The sequence below is a fragment of the Protomyctophum parallelum genome (assembly GCF_964188405.1).
Source record: "Protomyctophum parallelum genome assembly, chromosome: 22".
NCBI classification, from domain to species: Eukaryota; Metazoa; Chordata; class Actinopteri; order Myctophiformes; family Myctophidae; genus Protomyctophum; species Protomyctophum parallelum.
In genome coordinates, this window is record NC_139714.1 from 5137206 (window position 1) to 5158836 (window position 21631).

The 21631-nt window shown below is 42.1% G+C and overlaps 1 protein-coding gene across 1 annotated transcript; it reads left to right on the forward strand.

Moving 5' to 3' along the window:
• The first annotated feature begins 7389 nt into the window (after positions 1-7389).
• ifrd1 (interferon-related developmental regulator 1) lies at positions 7390-18299 on the forward strand. The gene is made up of 12 exons (XM_083757606.1): positions 7390-7597; positions 9753-9857; positions 11019-11100; positions 12241-12365; positions 12636-12793; positions 13353-13403; positions 14090-14268; positions 14976-15084; positions 15330-15464; positions 16351-16479; positions 16951-17046; positions 17765-18299. The coding sequence occupies exons 1-12, from the start codon at positions 7570-7572 to the stop codon at positions 17849-17851; spliced, it is 1284 nt and encodes a 427-aa protein (XP_083613732.1). The 5' UTR covers positions 7390-7569; the 3' UTR covers positions 17852-18299.
• Positions 18300-21631: the final 3332 nt, after the last annotated feature.

Sequence of the window (21631 nt, forward strand, 5' to 3'; positions counted from 1 at the left end):
TGTAGTTATGTTAACAGTTCATAAAGTTAACATAACTATAACTAAATGCATTTGAAATTCAATAAAAAGGTTACTTTTCAGGATTCCAATTCAAAAATAGCAAAACATTATTCAGGTTTTCAATTCAAATATTGTAAAAAATAGCTGATCTACAAGCTCAAAACACGTTGTGAGCTAGATCGGATATACGACAGCAATATGCACTGTGGCCCTCTGGAGTGAGTGAAATATATTGGCCCTCGCCATCGCCAAAGTCGCCCACCCCTGATGTAGACCTGACACGTGTCAGCTCTGTTGTGGATGCCGGCGTAACATAGTATCTATAAATGTCATACAAGCGGGTGACATACTGTATATATTTAAGCCACTCCTGGGATGTACCAACAGCTGGTGTCATGATGTCTTGGCTTCACTGCGTGTGTCAGAGGAGTGGAAGGACCAGTGCACACAGTGCACACTGCATTCCTCATCTACCCTGCAGAAGTCCTTCACAACACAATTGTGTTTCTATTATATTCTATTCTCTCATACTCCACTATTCTATGTAAATGCATATGAAGAGATGCATGCATGCACACAGACATGCACAGACTACAAAACAGACAGGCTACAGTGTAGCGGTGTAGCCTCTAAAGTCCTCATGAATATATCTGTTTGTAACTCTGAGATCCCTTTTCCACCGGTTGGGAACCGGTTCTGTTCTTTTTGGTTCTTAGTCCATGAACCAGAGCTCCACAATTGGAACGTTCATTATGAATTTAGTGCGAAAAACCATACCTATATTAAATTGTTTATAGGATCAATATAAGTAAATTTATTATGATAACCCTTCCAGTAGCTTTTGCATATTTTCCTAAATAATGCCTAATTTGCATATTTAAAAAATTAGATTTGTAATACAATAAATCATTGTCTTTGTGTAAGTAATCAACTAGGGAAGTTTCATGGTGATAACAATTTAATATAGGTATAGTTTTGTCCACTCAATTCATAATTAACGTTCCAATTGTGGAGCTCTGGCTCCAAAATTGGGAAGGTGGAAAAGGGGCCTGAGAGTGTACAAATGGAACCAAATGGACCCGGCCTTATGGGTACACTTGTACCCAGTGGCGGCTAGCAGTGATTTTGGGTGGGGGGGGGGGGGGCTATAAGACATAATATGCTACTAGTTCAACCTGCAGCAATAGCATCATATTCCAGATATCAAAGTACAGCAATGACACTAGGCCTATACTTTGTTACAGCAAGTGCTCCACAACAACAGAAGTGCATGCCCACAACAAACACTCCACTGAACATTGTTTGTATTTGTATGTAGATAGCATAGCTGCTCTTATACTGTCATTAATGACAGTACGCATGCACACACACACACACACACACACACACACACACAAACACACACACGCGCTCGCAACTGGCGCAAACGGCACCGACCATGAATTGAACAATGTGGACCCTGTTGTAAACAAGTGTAATGCTTAATTGGGTCGTCCACTCACAGTTAACAGTCTTTGTATTGAGTTTGTGCTTAAAATGTACTGTAATTCTACAAACTGTTAATAAATATTTCAATCAATCAAGGCACACACACATGCACGCAAGCGCGCAACACCGAAACAACACTAACACACAAACACAGCCTCTCTCTCTCTCTCTCTCTTCCCAACTCAATGAGAGCTCGAGCCACTTTCAATGTGATTAAACCAGCGATTATGTTTCTTAACTTTGTGAGATGAATGAAGCAGAGACCACAATACCTTTCTGTGGGTCCGGTCACTCCGGTGTGCGTCAGTGCAGTCTGCCCCAAGCAAGAATGTCAAACTCACAAAAATGTTGTCTCCTTTCATTTTGTTATATCCAAAATGGACGATATGCTCCCAGTCTCTTAACTTAATTTTCCCCTCCACGGACACGGGACAAAACGGATTATGAAGTAAATAATAAACTTATTTCATTTAAAATACTTCCACCCGCCATTCTTTCACATCATAAACAACCACACACGAGAAGGTGCTGTGATTGGTCAAAAGCCAATTACCTCATGGTCTGAGCATTAGGGATGAGCACAGCCCTCTATTGGCTCTGGGGCTGAGAGATTTTAGCCCCAATGGCAAGTAAACCAAGCAGGCGTGTCTTGGCAGCTGTCAATCATTCAACGCAATGAAAGCCAATGGAAGCCTTTTGGGCTGTAAAGAAAATCAGCATTTTGACCTATTTTGTGTTTTTCTTGTAACGATTTGATGCTTTAGATTATACCAAAATATAAAAGCATCTATTCTAGCCACCCTTTAACATGATTTTACTGTGCACACTGTACAGGTATAATACTACAGAGTATGCATGTGATAATAAACATATTTCAAGCTGTATTGTTACAATGCAATGTAATGTCCAAATGCTCTGGTCGTCAAATATTTTATCATCATTATACTGAATTGAAGCTAATATATAACTCGAATGAAGCCATTATGGTTCTTTATGTCTCCTCATGCAGATTAATGTTATTAATAACAAATATTTCAGAAGCCGACCTCAGTTTGGGAAAAAAATCTCTCCATTGGCTGCATTCCTGACAATAAACCTTAGTCCACTCCACTCCTGAATTAAAAATAGCCCCTTGTAGAATCCAGCTGTGCAAAACATGCTCACCTCCTCTGTCCATCCTTGTTGGGACATCTGATCCATATAATGGTGGAAGAACACCCACCCACAGCTTTGCCTGAAATGCAAATGAGCAAACTATTCACACCCTGCCTGCCTTTTAAAGGCTTTTGCGTTATAAATGCAGTTCACTGTTCTCGATCATTTGATTCATTTGATTCCATTCATAGGCCTGACTCACACCTAGGGCCTCACTCACACCTTCGCAACAGACTGATGTATGCTTGTTGTATACAAAGGGTGTGATATATCTTGCCCCAATGCATTTCCAATGGGAGTCACATGGTTTACACAACTTTGTGTTGTATGAGGGGGAGGGGGGCAGTCGAAACACAGCCGGAAGCCATACAACAGCTCCATACAACAGACTTGTAGTCCAAAATGTTGTCTTGTCTTGTCTGCACACAAGTAGTCCATAAATGGCCTACTAGTGCGCAAGCAGAGCGCACAAGTACTGTCGACCGCTACACCACCGGCTTTCGATGGTGACGTATATGTCGATCAGTGTCAGGTGGATTAAAGGAAATGCCTCTATGTATATGTCATTTGTAAATTGATTAGCGGTATAATGTTACTTTGCGTATGCCCCGTTTGATGCGTATGTATCGTAGCAGCATATGACGTCAGGGTATAACTGGTATAACTAGCTCTCAATGATGACGTAATAAAGATGTGGATTTCGTCTGTGGACGAAAACTATTACTTGCGCGCTCTGCTTGAGCAAGTAATAACTGAATACAAAAGTACTGAAATCTACATGGTTTGGTGGGGGACGAGTGATGGAGTCTCTGCTGCTTTTCAGCTGCCATTCCCCAACACTGTCAAGTTAGAAGTATTTATTTAAAGACGTTTACGCTGTGGACAAAACCAACTCGAGTTGTGACAAATCATGACAACAAACACAACATTTTGGACTGAACAAATACAAAGAAGAAAAACAAACAAAACTAGATAAAGTGCCAATCGGCACAGGTCTCCACCAGGATTCTTCCTCAGCCTAGTGAGGATGGAATATGAGAAATCAAACAAACCTGTCTTGATCACATGACTATGGAGATCATGTGTACCGATTTGCGTGAAATTTGGATAAAATGTGAAGGGGTAATAATAGAAAATGTGTTTTACATATGTCGGCCTCCTGGTGGCGCTATAAAGAGCAGATGTGAAAAATTCCAGGCAAAGGTTTTTCCTTGGCCTCTAGGGAGTTGGCATACAAAGTTATCCACAGATCCGTGCAGTTAGAGGTAAAAACACTTTTGGGCCAGTTATAGCGCCACCTTGAGGCTGAGTTGAAATTGTTCATGTGGCATTTCGTCCTCGGCCTAGTGGGAATGTGGGTGCACAATTTCACGGAAATCACGCGATGTGTTGATGATTTGCAGCATTTTGTTTGAAACTGAGCACTCCTGTGAATTTTGGAAGCCAATCTTAACCAATCAGAGAAATCTGAAAGACCGGTTTGGTTGAATGGCTCTAGAGAGACTGTGTACCAATTTGCGTGATGTTTGGACACAATCTGTAGGTGTACTGTGCAAAAACTTGTTTTGCACAAAGCGGCCTCCTGGTGGCGCTATAACAGGCCGTTCTGGAAAGTTTGGGGCAGAGGTTCATGGTTGGCATCCAGGGAGTGTGTGTGCAAAATTTGGCATCGACCGAGTTAACGGTGGCCGAGATTAGCTGCTCACGGACGGACGGACGGACACACGGACGGACGGACGGACGGACGGAGTGCAAAACATACTCTCCCCCATGCCTCCCCCATGCCTTCGGCTGGTGGAGACAAAAAGTGTTGTAACCTGCCGTTTTCTTATTCTTTCTAATTATTTGTTCGGCCCGAAAATTTGTGTTTGTTGTTGTCACAACTCGAGCACTACCTGCTTTCAATCAGTCACTTCACAGTTCACAGATCAATCGTCAATCAGCACCACCACACTCGTTCACACTCAATCACCAATCAGCACCACACCCCACTCTTCAGTCTCACAGCATACACATTCGCACCATTCTCCAAAGTTTGACCTTTCACAAACAAATTCCTCAGTAGATACAGTTCCCTTTTTCCAACCATGTCATATTCTATCACTGGTAAACATAGTTATCACAAACATGACTCATGTAACATGCAGACCTGCGAGGCGCACCGTTCCTCCGAACCACACCAAACTTGGCACCAACACTGGTCAGGGGTCTGCAGTTCAGAATAGCCACACCAGGGTAAACGTCTGGCACCCAGGGGCCCTGCCAGGCCCACCACTCCGTAGTACACCACTGCATGTCAACTCTAAATAGAGTAAAGAATATTATAGAGGGTATTGTGCATTCACATGCAGTCACCAACAGCGCTTAAAGCGTGTTCATTTTCAGCATTATTGTATTGATCGGCCGAGTACCAAACTTAATGTGTGAGCATACTTGTGGAGGTTGCGTGGAACAATCAGTTAGTCTGGCATCGATTGATTATAGGGCAGCTCCGACCTGTTAATATTTTGGGCGGTGTCAACCGCCTCCATTACGTGGTCATATGGGCCAGTGCGATCACAGGTTGAGAACCATAGGTGTACACTCACACTGTGTTGCAAGCTTAGGCCCTCATTTATCAACCGTGCGTACGCCAAAATATGGGCGCACGCCGAAATTGCCGACATTTTCGGCATTTATCATTTCCGGCAAAGCTTGAAATTGAACTTGAGTAGGACAAATAGTCACGTCTGGTCGGGACCTGGCGTACGCTTTGTCCTTGGCTGTTTTTCTGTCTTACACAAGCGGAGCAGCCTTGTCTGAACTGCTGAGAGGCTGTCACAGGCATCTAAACATATATGTATTCACTCCTAAAATGTTTATATAAAAGGTATGTATAATGTATATGGGCTACATGTAAAAAATAAATAAATAAAATGTTAAGGAATACATGTGTCATATGAAATTAGTAGGAGATAAAATCGCGCAATTAAAAACAATGTTGCAAGAGATGCTTAAGCCATTTAAACAGTGTTTTGCATCAGCGCATACATGCGAGGATTTGGGCTGTCTGTGCTGAAACCTGAAATATTTCCATGACGGGACGTTGGAGAGTAGGCTATAGTTTAGCAGTGCTGCAGCTCAGCTGCAGAGAGTCCCAACGTGCAGGTAGGCTATAGCCTACTGTAGCCTAATCTACAGCATGAAGGCCGATGTCTTTCTTACGGTATGTGCAATATAATAAACCCGACGCGTCGCTCGAATGCCAAATGTACCGTGCCAGGCTCCCAGCGCAAGTGGGAACTGCATCGGAGATATAGGTATATTACCCAGCCAGCCCACGCTGCCCACCACCAGCCACAAGGCTATATACTGTTTTGGCTGCACATTCATATAATGACAGTTGACAGCCCGGCCACTGCAGTGACTAACGACGTCTGCGAGGCAATCTAAATAGACTGTCGAACGTCGGAACGTGCATGGTCAGTTGGTCACGGACGGACCACTGTGATAGAGAGAGACAGACAGACAGACAGACAGACAGACAGGACAGGAGGAGCAGCTGCAAAACAGCAGCGTGTCACGTGTGTGTGCCTATTTGTTATTTAATTATGGTTCACAGGTTCAGGTTTTCGTTCACTAATATATCTTGTTGTATATTAAATTAAAAATACTTTAATAATTTAATATACAACTAACAACACACAGTGAAAGTTGCAAATGGCGATATGTGCGTGCGTGCGTGCGGGGGGTGAGGCGGGCAGCAAGGGAAGCGAAGCGAGAGGAGAAACAGACAGCTTTATTTTAATGTGTCATGTAGATGCGTGCGTGCATGACAGCAAGGCAAGCGAGGTGAGAGTGAAACAGACAGGGTAGGCCTACAACTTTATTTAATTCATGCAGGTGTTCGTTCTTTATTTGTTTAACAACACACCAGTTAGTTGGGCTTGCAAGTTGCGTGTGCGTGCTGTGCGTGTGTATGAGAGAGGGGGGTGAGGCGGGCAGCAAGGCACGGGAGAAACCTATTTTTTCATGTAACCATGGTTTCAGGAAACGTATTGCCGTTGTTCATGTCGCAAAAACGAGGGCGAGGCTTGATTTCTTAGGGCGTGCCAGATCAAATTCAGCCGTGACATTTATTAACGTGAGAACAAAATAAAGGAAGGATCAGCTGTTTGCGATCACTTTATAAATGCCGTGGCGACGTGGGTGTACTACGAAACCTGCACTCGAATCTGTGGCAGATTTTACACCCGATTGATAAATGAGGGCCTTAGAGTATATATACTCTAAGGTTGCAAGTGGCTCAACTTCCCCTTATCACATCAGCTATATCACGACTTCAGCTGAACTCAGTGCACCTCACCCTCTCACTCTGCGGCCTCTTCATCCCTGCAGCCCATCTTTCCTTCCTATGTTGAGCTGTTGACTAAATGCAATTATACAATGAAATTAAATTAACGAATAAAACATTTCTAGGATTTTATATTTATGTTTTTCCCCCCAGATATGTTTTTTTTAATAATAACTCCTTTTTACATTTACTCACGTGCAGCCATTGTTTGGGAACAGAAGCATTTTTTAAGACATTCCTCTGTGTCGTCACTCGTCAGTGGTCGTCATCACGTGCCAAACGCACGCAGCATGTTTACATCACGTTGTGTACGTGTATCTGGCGCGTTGATTGGCCAGAGTTGCCGGGAAAACCTCCCATGTGACCCGCCCCCGTCAGTATAAGTATCCTCGGCGAGCAGCCGCACACGCAGCCCTGTTTGATGAGGGAAAATGTATCGTCTCGCGCCACACTCTTTTTCCAGGATCGCTTTCAATTCCTTTCTGTCCACTGTGCCGCGGGAACACTTACATTTGAGACAATACAATAAAGGCTGCTCGTGTATTGGCTGATTTTCACACTTTTTCCAGATTTGAGAAATTCTGCAAGGAAAAATGCCGAGATCTAAGAAGAAGAACAGGGGTAAGCAAGCAGGCGAGGCGACCGGGTTGTTTTGGCCTAGATACTGGAATTGGCAGTTGCATCATGGGAGTTATAGTCACTGAGTGATGCCGGGGCTATTGACTCGAACATAAAGTGGTTGTTTAAAGAACTACAGATGGAAACTACAGATGGAAAGAAACTGGTCAGGCCTGTGATGGACCAGGAAAAAGCCCAGGTGGCTGCTGCCGTGACATTAGACAAATGATTCACCGTCGCTTGACAAACACGGCGGTGGACTTCTTAAACGTATTTTGAACGTTAACTTATTGTTTTGTGGTAACTACGATTATTTTAGTTTAAAACGATGCAAGTAGTCTGCTCGTGTTTAATAATTACCGCGACGCCTGCAAAGCTAACGCTAACATGCTCCTCTTTGACGTTGCGGTCGAGTTTGTGGAATAAATGTGTGTACACGTGAACTACTCTTGTTTGAGCGATTACAATATACATTATTATTAAACCGGCTGAAGACGTGGCGCGTAATGTCCATAGAGTTCGGGTATGGGCAGGATGGCGCCATACATCTACTACTTCTTCCGGTCTGAATATGGGTCTGGTTGTTTGTTAAAGGTTGGTTAGTTAATAGTGGTTATTTTCGGACGCCATGCTTATTGAAGCCAGATAAGGCGGTGCCCCGGCCGGTTCTGATCGGAGATCAGCTGTTTTTGTTTTTGGACTCCTGAAGTTCCACGTCAACAACATGATGCCCATTCCAAACGCATGACAATACGGTCTATTAGCCAGCGTCACGAATCTACATGGCTGAAGATGAACAATAATGATGATAAATGCAATGAAATGGAAGGGAGGTATTCAACATTCAGGCCATAATTTCAGGTTAATCTAGAGTGGCGTTCACTGGTTAAAAAGCAACAATTCTTCACATGTCAAATCACACTGGCATTTTATAATGGTAGCCTTTTCAGCTGATTCAGCACCACATTCCAGTCAGTTCAGTTGACAACATTTTCAAAATGGATATTATAATCATAATTGGCTACAAGCAGAACAACAAAGAAAATTAACACTGGAGAATAAAATGGCTAACAATTGTCACAGAAATATCAAGACAGAAAAATAAATAAATGCTGAAGATTGGTGTCCCAAACAAACCAACGGAACAATCTAGTATCTGTCTTTTGTGTGACATTCAGGATGTGACAAAATGATTGTTCAACAATGTTGTGCCATGTGTGGCCTGGCTGTGTGTAACCCATGTTGTATTGTATTTATCATGTAAGGCTGTTTAATGTATATTATTTTAAAGTAATCTCCAAAATAAGAAATGCAGGAATGCACTACACATCCTCAGTGTTCAATGTATCCATTTGTACATTCTTGGAGTTAAATTATTTAATTGCATGGCCGCTGTACAGGTGGAGGTTGGCTGTTGTCCATCCAACTCTGCTGGGTTACTGTGCTTTTGGCTTACACATGTCAGCAGAAGACTGTAGTCCAGGGTGCCCTTGACCCAGGTGAAGGAACGGAGTGTAATAATTACAGTGTTTTGTTTCCCCAGAGGTGTGGAACGTACAGCCAAGGATAAGATAAGCTATCTCACCTTGCGTGGGCTGTTGGGACAGGTGGCACTGGTTGGTTATATAACTTGTCAAATAGCACGTGGGAGACTGATTTGACTGGAATTAACCCATACTTTATTCTGTGGCACATCAATTCAAAAATAGTCTTGGCAGTTATAGCCGTGCTATAATTGCCAAGAAGTTGGTGTCACTGTCAGTGTTCTGTACATACAATGATTTCACTGTCTGCAGCAACATTGTGACCTGGCTGTTCTAGATTAGATCAGCAGGTCTCAAGTAGTGGTGTCCAGGGACTCGGCGTTCCTTGAGGTGGTTGGAAATGGGCCCTTGCAGTTCTGTAACTCAGTTACAAATTAAACAAATTAAACCATTGCCTTCCATTTGTACAAGTTAAGTGGGTTTAAAGGTCCCTGCACACTGGACGTGTTGTCTGTTTTCCGAAACACGTCCAGTGTGCAACCACCTTAACATCTTTGCACATGAATTGCCCCGGCATGACGGCCATGGCAAAAATAGCTTATTTGCGAGCTTGTAGATCTGCTATTTTGGAAGTGTTTTGAAAAATAATTTTTTAGTTTATTTTCTTTCTTCAGGGGGGGCACACGGAGCTGTGCAGCCTTTCAGTGACGAGGATGCCTCCATCGAGACCCTCAGCCATACCAGCAGCTTCAGTGACGCCGCAAGTGTGGCAGACGAAGGTATGCAGCGGTGTACTGTGTGTATACATGTGTAGTCCTGCCTGATTACATAATCACGTAATTGCAATATGTCGGATCATGTCACAATGCGGTGCGTTGTTGTGAGCTCGTAGATCGTCTACTCCCCCATTGTTATAAGACTTTAAAGCATACGATTATTATTTTGATTATTGGTACTAGTCCTATCAATAATTTCTTTGTATATTGAAGCTTTTTGTCATGATGTTTTAAAAGGCAAAACAAAGGTTTGTTTATGAATTATGATCGTGACAAGCCCTGTGTACGCATGTTGGTAAATGCTGTTTAATCTTAAATTTGTACTAGTGTGGGTGGGTGTGTAGTGTACACGTGTTGGTATGTACTCGTTAGTCCTATGCTGGAACTAGTAAGCCCATGCACTTCTATAAAGGCGTGCATGCATATGCGTGTCTGTCAGGGCTGCAAAGTGGCATTTCAGCATGGATCTCACCATCTACACTTGTGCAACAGTAGTCTCGCGTTGCCAGACTGTTTCCTCTCACAATTTCCAAATGCTGCCGTCATACAGTCTGGACTCTGGAGCAATGGAAAAGTAATCGTGAGTAAAATATAAAGCAGAAGTGGAGCCTCCTCCCCACTTCCGTTTGGTCTCTACAGTCGTGAAAATTTATCCTAATCTAAATAGAAAACATCTAAGCATATATAGCTTGTTCCTTAGCAGAAAAGGAAATGTAAAAAATAAAATTTAAAGATATTTTAAAATATATTTTCGTGAACGGAAATGGCAGCTTCCTTACTCGGATTTCGGGAGGCGTAGTTCCAGGCTATATGGCATGCGGAGATTGTGGAATGTTGTCTGGCTACGCGAGACTAGTGCAATGGTGGCATTGCAAAGCGAAATTGGGTCAGTCAGCTTAGTCTGTACTGAAAGGATTTTTATGTCTTGCTAAAAAATGAAAACTGGCAAGGTTCACTGTTTTCATGACTTTGTGGAAGAGTCTGTCTAAAAGTAAATGACTGGAGGATTGACTTACTACTTGAATGGTCTTGCATGCAGGTCACTTGTGAGCGAAGGCGTGCATGCAAGGTTGGCAGGTATGCAGTTGTTATGCTTAGTCACCCTGAATACTAATTCAAAGTAATTTAATATATTGTGTATATCTGATGTGTGTTTGTGTTCAGGGGGGGAGGCAGCAGAGGATATGGCCCAGGAGGACTTCCAGTACAAGCTGAAGGGGTTCATAGACAGCACGGTGGATAAGAGGTAATACTAAAATTAGAAAGACGATTTCTTTTTTGTTTGTATGTTTGCTGATATTGTCACATTATGGACACAAGTCTGCCCCTGAAGACACATTTACACAGTAAAACCATGAGTGTTAACTCTTAAGAGTGTATAAATATAACCAAATGGACCCGTAGTTACAAAGGGATAAATGAACGCGTTTACTGTGTGCTAATATCACAACATTTAATTTATTGCCTTTGCTGCTGTATGTGACCTCGAGGGTTCTATAAAAATCAGCTGCTATTGATTAGCTGTCAACACGGGATATAGAGGTACACTCAAGAGTAACTAATTTGACAAATGCTAATGACATTGAGGAAGAAAATGTCATTTAAAGACGTAATTTGAAGCTAAGCACTAGAGTACATCCACATACTGCAAGGGTTCTCAAACCTTTCAGGCCGCGACCCTGACCTGGCGCTCGTGAACATACTCATGTTCGCTCAATAGAAAATATACTATCTAACCGGAGGGGCCCACCTTCAGTCGATGGAATCTAATGCATATTTATATATTTTAATATTTAACACGTAGCGGAGTGGGATTGGGCCCGGGGTGTAGATCCCTTTTTTGGTGTGTATATATTCTAGCCTGGTATCAGCCCTAGTTATCCAATACCACGTGTCTCATAGAGCTCATATTTCATGTGTCCCCATTTCTTATGTCAGTTTTATCAGTGTGGCAACGGTACAATGGGAAAGAACAGTAGGACTTTTCCACTGGCTTGGGATGTGGTAATGTGACCGTATCCGAACATTGTGACTGCGTGCAGACAAAACTAATGACAAACGACCATGGCCAGGTTCTTGTTCCTGTGCTGGCAACACCGTCAAAACACGTCAGTCACACGGTGGCTAATTGGTCTCCCTTGTGGGTGGGGGTGGGGACGATGGCTTCCAGTGACATTTCACGGTCCGATAAGCCATTTCACTGTTTCTAATTGCATCACAGTTTCCGAAACAGTGGGTCGGGACCCATTATTGGGTCGAGGATCAATTTTTATGGCTTTCAAACAGCATGTGTAAAACATTGATTTTTGCAGTTATTAATAGAACCTGTTTATCTGTGACACTACAATAGCAATACTGAGCATTTTTCTTATTTCTCCACCCCCAGTGCTAAAACCAGACAGGGGGCGCTAGATGGACTGAAGACTGCCATGGCCACACGTATCCTGTACGAGTTCATTACCGAGAGGAGGATGACCATCACAGACAGCATTGAGCGCTGCCTCAAGAAAGGTACGTACTCAAGTCTACGGTATGTAGTTCATGTGAGATGCAGATTTTCTCCGTCATTTGTAGCACTGGTGTATTCACACAATAATGAATTGCTGAGACTTGGAGTCAGCTCTGGTCATCTAGTGTAATATCGGCTATGCATGTCCATTATGCAAAAAAGTTTTCAGCTAACTATAACATGGTGACAATAAACCAAGACTTTTATGTAAGCAAATTGTCGTCTGTCCTACGTAGGTGGTCCAGCAATTAGTTTCTGCCTCTCTCCAACAGGTAAAGGTGAGGAGCAACGTGCAGCAGCTTCTCTGGCCTGTCTCCTGTGCATCCAGTTGGGGTCGGGTATCGAGAGCGAGGAGGTGTTTAAGGGTCTCAAGCCACTCTTCAAAACTATCCTGGCAGACGGCTCGGCTAACATCCAAGCCAGACAAACGGTCAGCAGCTACATCTACTGCTCTGAACTTTCCTCCTAGAGTTCCTGTTTAACACATTTTTTAAACAATATCTCTAAGGCATGGCATGCTATTTGTATAGCTTTTTGACATACAAAATATTTAACCCATTTTTGGCGGGAACCCCTTTTGGGGTTTTAAACATTGTTATAATTTAGCTATTGAAAAATGGCAGATCTACAAGCTCATAGCGCGCCACCGAGGCGCTATGAACTTGTAAGTCTGCTATTTTTGAAAAATCGTTAAAATGTGCCTCAAATCTTTCCGGAAATTGTTTTTTTTTCCTTCTTTTTTCGACGTCAGGCCTGAATGGGTTAAGTACTAAAGAACTAGGCATAAAAGATCATTTTAATGAAATTTAACTGAAAAGAATATACGCTAAAAATAAAAGGATAACGTTATGGATGGTGCACACTGCTGTGTATGCACTTAGTTCCACAGACCAATGATTGACCAATTTGCAGAAGAATTCCATATACCGGTAATCAGACACAGAAGCATGTATGTATAATATATATATATTGTTTTCCCTTCCTACTAGGTTGCCACAAGTTTGGGCCTGTGCACACTGGTTGCAGAAGACGACGTCTTGGTAAGTTTATTGTCCTTTCCTCTCGCTGTCCTATCTGTTGTTTATATTCCATGGACTCAAGAAAAATAAGTGGCAACTCTGATCCTGCCATGTTTGCCAACTTAATATTTACAGTATAAATGGTACCCCAGGGAAACCTCAGTCTTTATAGAACTGGGAAAATGGCCAGCTCCTGTTAAAGACGAAAGGCCATATCGCTGAAATATGTTCATTGTGGCTGTTCGGGCCAGAAGTCTTTTCAGTTGATTCATTTGCTTTTTGTTCACTAGCACTTCCCAGTGCTTTGAAACCTTGGTCTTTTCCAAAAATGTAAAGGGGGATGCGGAGACTGAGTGTGGACACCCCTACAATGCTTTTAAGAGCTTATCCTCACCATGCACAAACCTCGAACATGGGCTGAAGAAGGCGTAGATGGAAGTAGTCATGTCATGTAGGTCATGTCAAGCATTTGTGGCAAAAACTCGGCTGGAAATTAGACTAGCTACCAGTGTCTTTAAAAAAATATATATATACAAGAATATGCCTCTTAGATGTTCTTTTCATTGTCGCGTCTGTTCCTATTTCTTGACTGCATTGCATATAGAGTATATTTTTTTTATATACATTTCTTTGTCTGTGAAGCACTTCGTAAAGTGCTGGATAAATAGCATCATTCAGGCATGCCTTCATGTAAATTTTTCCTCCAGGATGTGTGTGGGACCATGGAGTGCTTTGAGAATCTGTTCACCCGCTCCTATGTGAGGGCGGACGGTACTCGTCCCTCAGTGAGCCCTCCGACCAGCCAGCTCCACACCAACGCTCTGCTGTCCTGGGCTCTGCTGCTTACCATCTGCACCGCCAGCCAGCTTAACGACATCCTCCACAAGTAAGGCCTGGCCTAGGGACGCACATGGGGCTGCAGCTATACATTATTTTCTTGGCAATGGTGCTATGGATTACTTATTAGGTTAAACTAATAATCGAGGAGTGCATAGTCTCCTATTATGTATTATAGATCTTCAGGAATGGATGTTGACATGACAATGTGATTGTCATGTCAAATTGGCAATAAACAATAAGCATAATGTGCAATATGCTCTATTTTTATACTAGCCCCCTCCTGTTTTCACTCACAGAAAATAGCTGATCTACAAGCTCACAATGCCGACCTGTTTCGTGTGCTCACCCATTCACTTTTTTACGGCCTGGCTTTAAACCCTATTTTCTCTGAATCTACGCTGCATCCGCACAGCGGATCAAAGCGTGGATGTTCTTGGCTAATTTATTTATGCTGCATCACGTTTACAATATTAATGCTTCTAAAGAGATCAGACTTGCGCTAGTGATGTATAAATGGAAGATTTCGCTTCCCGGTTTTGGCGGGTGTTTTCAGAATAAAATTTCCCTCATCTGCTTGGCGCCTTTCATTCTGAAATTTTCGGAGGCACCAGAAGTGTTTAAAAATGTTCTGAGGGGGTCCCTGGCACAATTCAGGTGGGGGTGCTTGGGAAAATACATTTCAATTTGAGGGTCCTGGAGTTGAAGTCTGGGAACCACTGTCTTACAGGAGCGTTGTATGTTTGTGTCTTGCAGACACCTGCACAAACTGCCTGGCCTGCTGGAGAGTGACGACGTCAACATGAGGATCGCAGCTGGAGAGACCATCGCCTTGCTGTTTGAACTGGCCAGAGACATGAACCCTGTGAGTTTGAGCACGCGCACACACAGTCGCACAATTTGAAAACCTGTCAAAATATGAAATCTGGAGCATTGGGTCATACATAGTAACTGTCTGGCAGCAACCTTGTATCTTCATGTTTAACCTTTTTTTTGTTGGTAAATTAATCAATAATTGTACAAGCGTAAGCAAACTGTTAAATAGTTAATGGTGATCAAAAGCAATAGGCTGACGCTAAAAGCTGTCTCTTCTCTGCCCCCATCCTCTAGGAATTTGAGTTTACTGACTGGGACACACTGTGTGACAAGCTGACCGCACTGGCCACAGACTGCAACAAACACAGAGCCAAGACTGACAAGAGAAAGCAGCGCTCTGTGTTCAGGGATGTCCTTAAAGCCGTGGAGGTGAGCGTATTTAATTTTCAGTGTTTGATCACTTGACCCCTACAAATATATTTAGCTGACTGGAGCCCCCGAGGAGCTCTATGCTCGGCTCCCTCATTTCAAAATAGCCGACCTACTAGCTCCCAATGCATAACAATGTGTTGAGCTTGTAGATATGCCTTTCAGAGTGTTTGCCCCATGTCGGTAATCCCCATTTTGTACTTCTCTGATGATGATGATGAATGGCAGATCTAAATGGGTTACATACTTGCGTTCTATTGGAAATGTCCAAGGGGGTCCAGGTTGAAAGTGGTTAACCCCCCCCCCCCTCTATTTTTCTAGCATTAGTGGGAACACTGATTTTTGTTTTTATTATGGTCGGGATGGCTATATAATGCTCTTCCAGTTTCTAACACATACAGTGTGGCAGGAAATCTAGAAATATGGATTCTGCAAAGAAATATGAAATGCCAATTTACAGGCGCGGGTTAAGCTTATGCTTCTGTCGGACTCAATTAAAGTCACAAGGGAGAAGAGCCTGCCAAACTTGATTAAGATGTAAATTGCTTCAGGAACTATACAGTATGTATCAAAGTTACGGCAGTAGTAAAGTGCCAATATGCACACTAGTCTTGAGTGAACGAATGTCATTTAGCGTTGTTGAATTTCCCTGATATTCATCAGAGCCCAACCAATGCCTTTTGACAGCCCTACACCAATTACTGATTATTTGACAGATATTTTGTCAAGTGCAAAACTTTCAATGATTTGCTTAAAGTTTCTAATTGAGAATATTGAACTTGAAAGCAAAACAATGAATGCAAATGTTTTGATGGAACAAAATACATAAAACATGTATTTTGGCCATATTGCTAGATGTCCCTCTGTATCTGTCATGTACCCACAGGAAGGCCAGTTCCAGTCGGAGACTATACGTTTTGGGGCGGAGCGCATGGCCATCGACAGCTGGGTCAGGAAGAGAACCTACGATGCCTTCAGAGAATTTGTGGGCGCTGGGATGAACTATCACCTACAGGTACAGCAGGGACTCTGTTCATATGATGGCCTGATGGCAATTATTAGAAATAATCCTGCTTACTTTGCATAATCATCAGGATCTTATACGTTCATCAGGCCTGACGGTGACATTTTAAAAATGTATTTTTTAAATCTAAATCACGACAGTTTTCTGAAATGCCTATGTTTCTGTCAGTGGTGTTCAATATTTCATGTCAAGGACCCCAAAAATAATATGTAATTGGCCGCCGACCCCCATCTGAAAATATGTTGTTCCAGGGACCTCCCAGAAAGTTTTGAGTTAAAAAAGTTTTCAGTATTTAAAAGAAATGGCAGATCTACAAGCTCGTAGCGCGGCACTCTGTGATTGTGACGATGCCAATTTAAATTCATTTCAAGGTATATGTAAATGGTATGTGTCCCAATTATGCATACATATTTCTCCAAAAAAAATTGTTGTGAATTTCTTGTGTATTCCTCTCCTTCCCAGGCCAATGAGTTCATCAGAGATGTGTTTGAGCTGGGACCACCGATGCTGGTGGACTCGGCCACGCTGAAAGCCATGAAGATCTCCCGCTTTGAAAGGGTACGTTCTCCTCGCCTCCACTTCCTCTGCACAGAATGGCTAGCCATTTCAAAGCCTGCATGTTTTGGTACTATTAACCACCAAAACCCTCTATACTTAGTAAATTAATACTTAGTTATCAAATCTCTTCACTGAAAATCGGCCAACTACAAGCTCACGCAACTGCGACATGGGAGTGTGTAGATCGCCTATTTTCATTCCCCCAGAATGGGGATGCTTTGTTTGCAAGTGGATAATGCTCAAGGGATAATGTTTATCGTTTTTTTAAGGGGGGTTGTGCCAAAGGGAGCTTTAAAGGGATAGTTCAGATTTTGTTAACTTAAGCTGTATGAAATACTTGCCATTTAATATCGTTGTTTCAACTGTATTTATTAATTGCCTGAGTCCTGTGGTCCTGAGTTCTGCTCTGGTTTTGGTGAAACATAAAGTAGTTCCAGTTGTTTTATGGGGGGCACAGGGTGCCACACATTAAAAGTAAATTAGTCCATAAAACAAATGTAATTTGTATTGTTGACTTATTTCTAAAATATTAGTGGAAGTATTTCATACAGCTTAAGTTCAAACAAATCTGACAAACACAATTTAAGCTCTTATTTGGTACAATGGCATTGAATGCAAAGACAATTACCACACACAATACCTATTCCCAGGGTGGATTTGTATTATTGGGTGAATAGTGAGTAATATTTTATGTGGTCACTCTCTCCTGCCCTCATAGCATCTTTACAACTCAGCTGCGTTCAAGGCGAGGACCAAGGCTAGGAACAAGTTCCGAGACAAGAGGAGTGACGTGGGCGAATTTTAATGGCTTTGTTTTCTGTTCCATTTCTTTCATAGTACAGTAACGTTTCAATAACATTCCTGCATTTTATCCAAGCCTACCAGAATGTCACTGTTAAGTTAATTTATACAGATTATTCAGACCTTTGTGTTGTAAATACATAATTACATTTGTGTGAATATCCATGCGTCCTTTTGAACATTTTTGCTAACCGGTTTTGTTTTTCCTGTACTATTTTGAGTTTGTAATGTTAACGGTTACTAATAAGTTAAGCATTGTATAGTTTGATCTTGTACCTTATTATTGTAAGAAGTTAATATTATTGAGTTAGTTTTTGACAAGGTGTTGTGTAACATTAGGTTAGCCCAGAAGACTTAGCATTAGAAGCTTGCTAACTATACTGTGTGTGGTGTTTAGTACTGCGAGTGCGAGGCGTGAACAACTTTAAATAAACATTTGCTGCTGTAAAGCATGACACTTGTTCCATTTCTTCACATCATGCATCATTACTCAGAGTCCTGGAACATATGTAATGTTCTGTTTGTCTAGTCTAAGCTAGTCTCAAATAGCCAGACTGTCAGATCTCTCTGCCTAGGTGGAGAATCTAATCGTCTGAAAGTCAAGCTGCAGACTGCTCACAAGTATTGCCATTGTATTGGGGACATGTACTGCTAGATAATGTAACAATGTTTTTCTGGCCAATCACTTTTGGTGTCTTTCTGCCCTCACTTAAATATGTACTTTGCTCAGCCAATCAAAGCATTGCTATGGGGTGATCAGCCATCACAAGCCAATGTTTGTGCTCATACACTCTGAAAGCTGGGCATCAAATCATAACATTTTGTATAGTAGTATACAGTATTTAATAGCAATATACAGGTCCATCTCAATTAATTGGAATAGTGAAACTTTCATATATTCTCAATTCATTGTGTGTAAAGTATCTAAAACCTTTTTTGTTTATCTTTATGGCGTATTGCTCATGAAAATCTGAATCCTATCAACAAATTAGAATATTTTACGAGACCACAAAATGTATATTTTTAAACGAAATGTTGACCATCTGAATTAATGTATGCCGTCAATACTCTGGGCTACTTTTTAACATTTCATCAATCGCGTGTGGCATGGAGGTGATCAGCCTGTGGCACTGTTATGGAAGCCCAGGTTTGTTTGATAACTGCCGTAAATTAATTTGTATTGAGTCAGAGACATGGACCTGTATAATGTGTGCCTGCCACAATTTAATGGCACACCAGGACTTGTCTCACGGCACACCAGTCGATAGCCACTGGTGTAGATTGTAGAACACTTGTCAGCTTTTGTGACGATGACTGATTAAATCACTAACGTCTACAATGAAGCCACCAAGTGGCCAAAAGGTTGAGGAGTCATACATTTTACCTCTTCTGGAGCAGGGTGTAGTGTTGCCATTTATTAGGGGCCCTTCTTGCAATACTGTTGAGAACCACTGATTTAGTACAGATGTATTTACATAAGAACATAGTTTCTAGTGGAACTAAGCTAGGAGGTGAGCATGTGGGGGCACATTTCGATGCCAATTTGCCATATTCAGACCGCAGCCATTTTGCCAGCAAGGTGATGCCTAGGTGCAACTTCCCATAGACGGCCCATTCATCCAAACAGAAAAACGTCAATCACCAACATTGCAGCTGTAGGGAAAGCTTGAATTATCCTCTTTCAATGTAAAGTTTTTGTTTAATAAAAATCCACCGTAGACATGTTATGGGCTACTTCCTGTCAATAAATTCCTTGCAGATGATTATTTTCTAAGTATTAGAGTATGGAAGTGCTCGTTATGAGTAAAGCAACCTCCTGCTGCACTGTGCACATTCAAAACAGGTGGTACGCATGGGCCATTGAATGATATTCAATTTATTGACAGGAAGTAGCTCATAAAATGTCTATGGTGGATTTTTATGAAACAAACACTTTACTGATTGATAGCCCACACCTTAGTATAGTTTGGCCGTGGGGCATATTTTGGCCACAGCAGTAATTATAGAACGTCTGATTTCCTACAACTTGTCCCTGCAAATCCCCACGAGTGAGTAGACTGCAGACCCCTCTGGGAGGGTTTATGCATAGTCGAGGAGCCAGTTACCCAAAATTTGAGACCACCATAGACAACCAATATAAGGCAACATTTTCCAAATTTCATCATGTTTAAGTAGCATGTAACATGTCAAACTAGGGTTTTTTCATGATTCTGAATCCATTCCAAGCATTAGTTTTGCACGAATAACCCTCCTTGGGTTAAGAACGGCTTTAGCCGCCATCACAAATGTGATGTCAGCTCATTTGGGCAAGTGGCTATGGCTGAATTTAGGGGCTAAGGAGTGTTTTTCGTGTAAAACTAATGTTTCAGAGTCATGGAAACCCTGCTAACCATGCTACCTAAAGCATAATGAGCCTGCGGCCCCCCGGCTAGCATGCATGTGTGTCTTTTGTTGAGAGAGCACCGCAGGAAAACAATCAGAATGTGCTCCGCGTCGACAACATGCATCTTGTGCCGCAGCCGGGGTGTCTGTTCGTTCCCACGGGCCTCCCCGCTCAACCAGGTTCCACATTTATAGAGCAATAAAAGAAATACTACATTGCAGCAGGAACAGTGAATGCCACACCGTGGAGATAAACCCATCGTCTGGTCACAAACAATGCCATCAATAATGTTGGCGTTTGCCCCTAGTGTTTGCCGTGCAAGCACGTCGGCCTGTGATCGATCTGGCCTTTCTGCGGTCTCATACCTCGGTTGAAACTAAATTACCTGGTGGTAGGTGTAGAATGCCATTTTTCAAGTCCCGGCCCTTTCCATCTTGGGACCACCCTTACTGTCCATGGCTTGGTTCTCGCTTGGAGAGCCCCATGACATATTGTCCTTGAACTACTGTATTAAGGGACAAATATTATCTCCAGACTTAAGTATACTGTAGGCCTGATGTTCAGAATGTGAGGACCAGGGACCCCAGGGGTCCTTGAGGAGTAGCAGGTCTGTAACTCTGTAATGTTTTTGTAGATTTTGATGAATTTTTATCATTACAAAACATACATTAACCAAATCAAGATTTGTTTACATTTTGAACTTGTGAAACGGGACATTCTACACATTACCAACACTTGGTACATTATATATTATATTTTTGTGGTACTATATATTTTGATACCAATTTGTACCTTTACTCAAGTACATTTTGAATGTAGGACTTTTACTTAAAAACAGGCCAGAGTATATGACCTTCATTGCAGTATTGATACTCTTAACAGTACTTCTTCCACCACTGCCTGAATATATAGTAAGTAAGTAAGTACATTTTATTTATAAAGCACCTTTCGAAACAAGGTTACAAAGTGGTGAACAGTGACACAATATAAAACAATCAGGTTAAACAAACAAAATAGTAGTAAAATAATGCAAGAAAAATAAAATAATATATATATATATACATACACATGTACCACAGCAGCATATGCATGCTGCTGTGGTACAATGTCCTGGTGCACTATAGATGTGAGTCCTCCTCACAGTCACACTGTTACTTTCTGGGCCAAGAGCCGAAGCAAATATCTTCTAGCTAAACTCATACTTGGCAGTGACATGGGAATGGAAGTGTTATTAATTATAATTATTTATTTGTGCTTGAGTATACTCGGCATACTGAGTATATGCAACTCGTCACGTTTGTGAGCTATTTTCACATTAGCCAACATATGGGTTAGGTTAAGCTGACCCCCGTGGTTCCCCATACCACACTTTGAGAACCACTGAGTACAAGTAGCCTCGGA

Excerpts from the sequence above, each read along its gene's own strand:
- ifrd1 (XM_083757606.1), top strand. The coding sequence starts at position 7,570 with ATGCCGAGATCTAAGAAGAAGAACAGGG. Across the intron at positions 14,269-14,975 it reads CTTAACGACATCCTCCACAA|ACACCTGCACAAACTGCCTG; the intron begins GTAAGGCCTGGC and ends TGTGTCTTGCAG. Across the intron at positions 15,085-15,329 it reads TGGCCAGAGACATGAACCCT|GAATTTGAGTTTACTGACTG; the intron begins GTGAGTTTGAGC and ends CCCATCCTCTAG.